The sequence below is a fragment of the Octopus bimaculoides genome, chromosome 26, assembly GCF_001194135.2.
Source record: "Octopus bimaculoides isolate UCB-OBI-ISO-001 chromosome 26, ASM119413v2, whole genome shotgun sequence".
NCBI classification, from domain to species: Eukaryota; Metazoa; Mollusca; class Cephalopoda; order Octopoda; family Octopodidae; genus Octopus; species Octopus bimaculoides.
This window is the reverse complement of record NC_069006.1, coordinates 20,181,350-20,182,383: the sequence shown is the minus strand read 5'-3', so window position 1 is coordinate 20,182,383 and position 1,034 is coordinate 20,181,350. Positions and strand designations below refer to the sequence as shown.

The 1,034-nt window shown below is 32.6% G+C and overlaps 1 protein-coding gene across 2 annotated transcripts in view; it reads right to left on the bottom strand.

The window, feature by feature from the left end:
• LOC128250925 (plectin-like) overlaps positions 1-1,034 on the bottom strand; it is a 59,356-nt gene that overhangs the window by 54,730 nt on the left and 3,592 nt on the right. For both annotated transcript variants that reach the window (XR_008266863.1, XM_052977048.1), the window contains exon 6: positions 410-604. Coding sequence is in view for 1 of the 2 variants with exons in the window: in XM_052977048.1 (XP_052833008.1) it covers positions 428-604 (177 nt within the window). In the remaining variant the exon portion in view is untranslated. The remainder of the gene's footprint in view (positions 1-409; positions 605-1,034) is intronic.

Here is a 1,034-nt window from a genome sequence, read left to right as displayed (position 1 = left end):
TATGTATGTATAATTAAAGGCGCAGAAGCAATGTACTCCGAAGGAATTTAAAGGTGATGTAATCCAAGAGTAGAGTAAGAAAATCCATGAATCAGGTACTCCAAATCAGTTAGAAGGACAGAGAGGGTCTGTGTGAGCATGCAGTAAATAGTCAAACGATATACATATATATATATATATAATGTATATATTGCTCCTTCATTCGGAAGAATTTGGTTACAAATAGTATTTCCTTTATCTTTGAATTTGTATTTTTCTGTTGTTATTTGTTGTTTTAAATTCTGAGGAACAAAAAAGTATGGTTTACATGCATAAACACACACTCTCTCTTCCACACACACAAACACGCACGCACGCACGCACACATTTACTTAGAAACATATGGACACACAGACATATAGCTACCTACATGTTAGATACATAAGGTTCATATATCGTATTCGTCTTCCGTCTGGTTCAGTTCTATTTGGCGTATGTGGCTGCTATCTGTCTGGAAGGATGGTTTCATGTCAGGCAAAGTCCCTTTGTTTAAGTGAGACAGTGGCCTCTCAAAAATGGCATCAAACTCTAAAGATTTCGAGCTTGTTAACTGGTGAGGGTATATCTGATCAAAACAGAAAAAAAAACAAAAAACATATCATATAACAATGATATATAATAGAGAATACATGTAAAACAGAAAAGAATACACACACACACGCATATATATATATATATATATATCATCATCATCATCATCATCATCATCGTTTAACGTCCGCTTTCCATGCTAGCATGGGTTGGACGATTTGACTGAGGACTGGTGAAACCGGATGGCAACACCAGGCTATATATATATATATATATTATTTTGTTTAAAAGAGTTCCAACACTGTCTGTTTTTTATGTTTTATTTATATTCCTGCAGAACCAATGTGGGGTATAGAATATGGAATATACAATATATAATATAATATACAATATATAATATAAAATAAAATAAAATAAAAATGGATGGCACCATGAAATAAAGTATTGAATGTAGATGAAATATT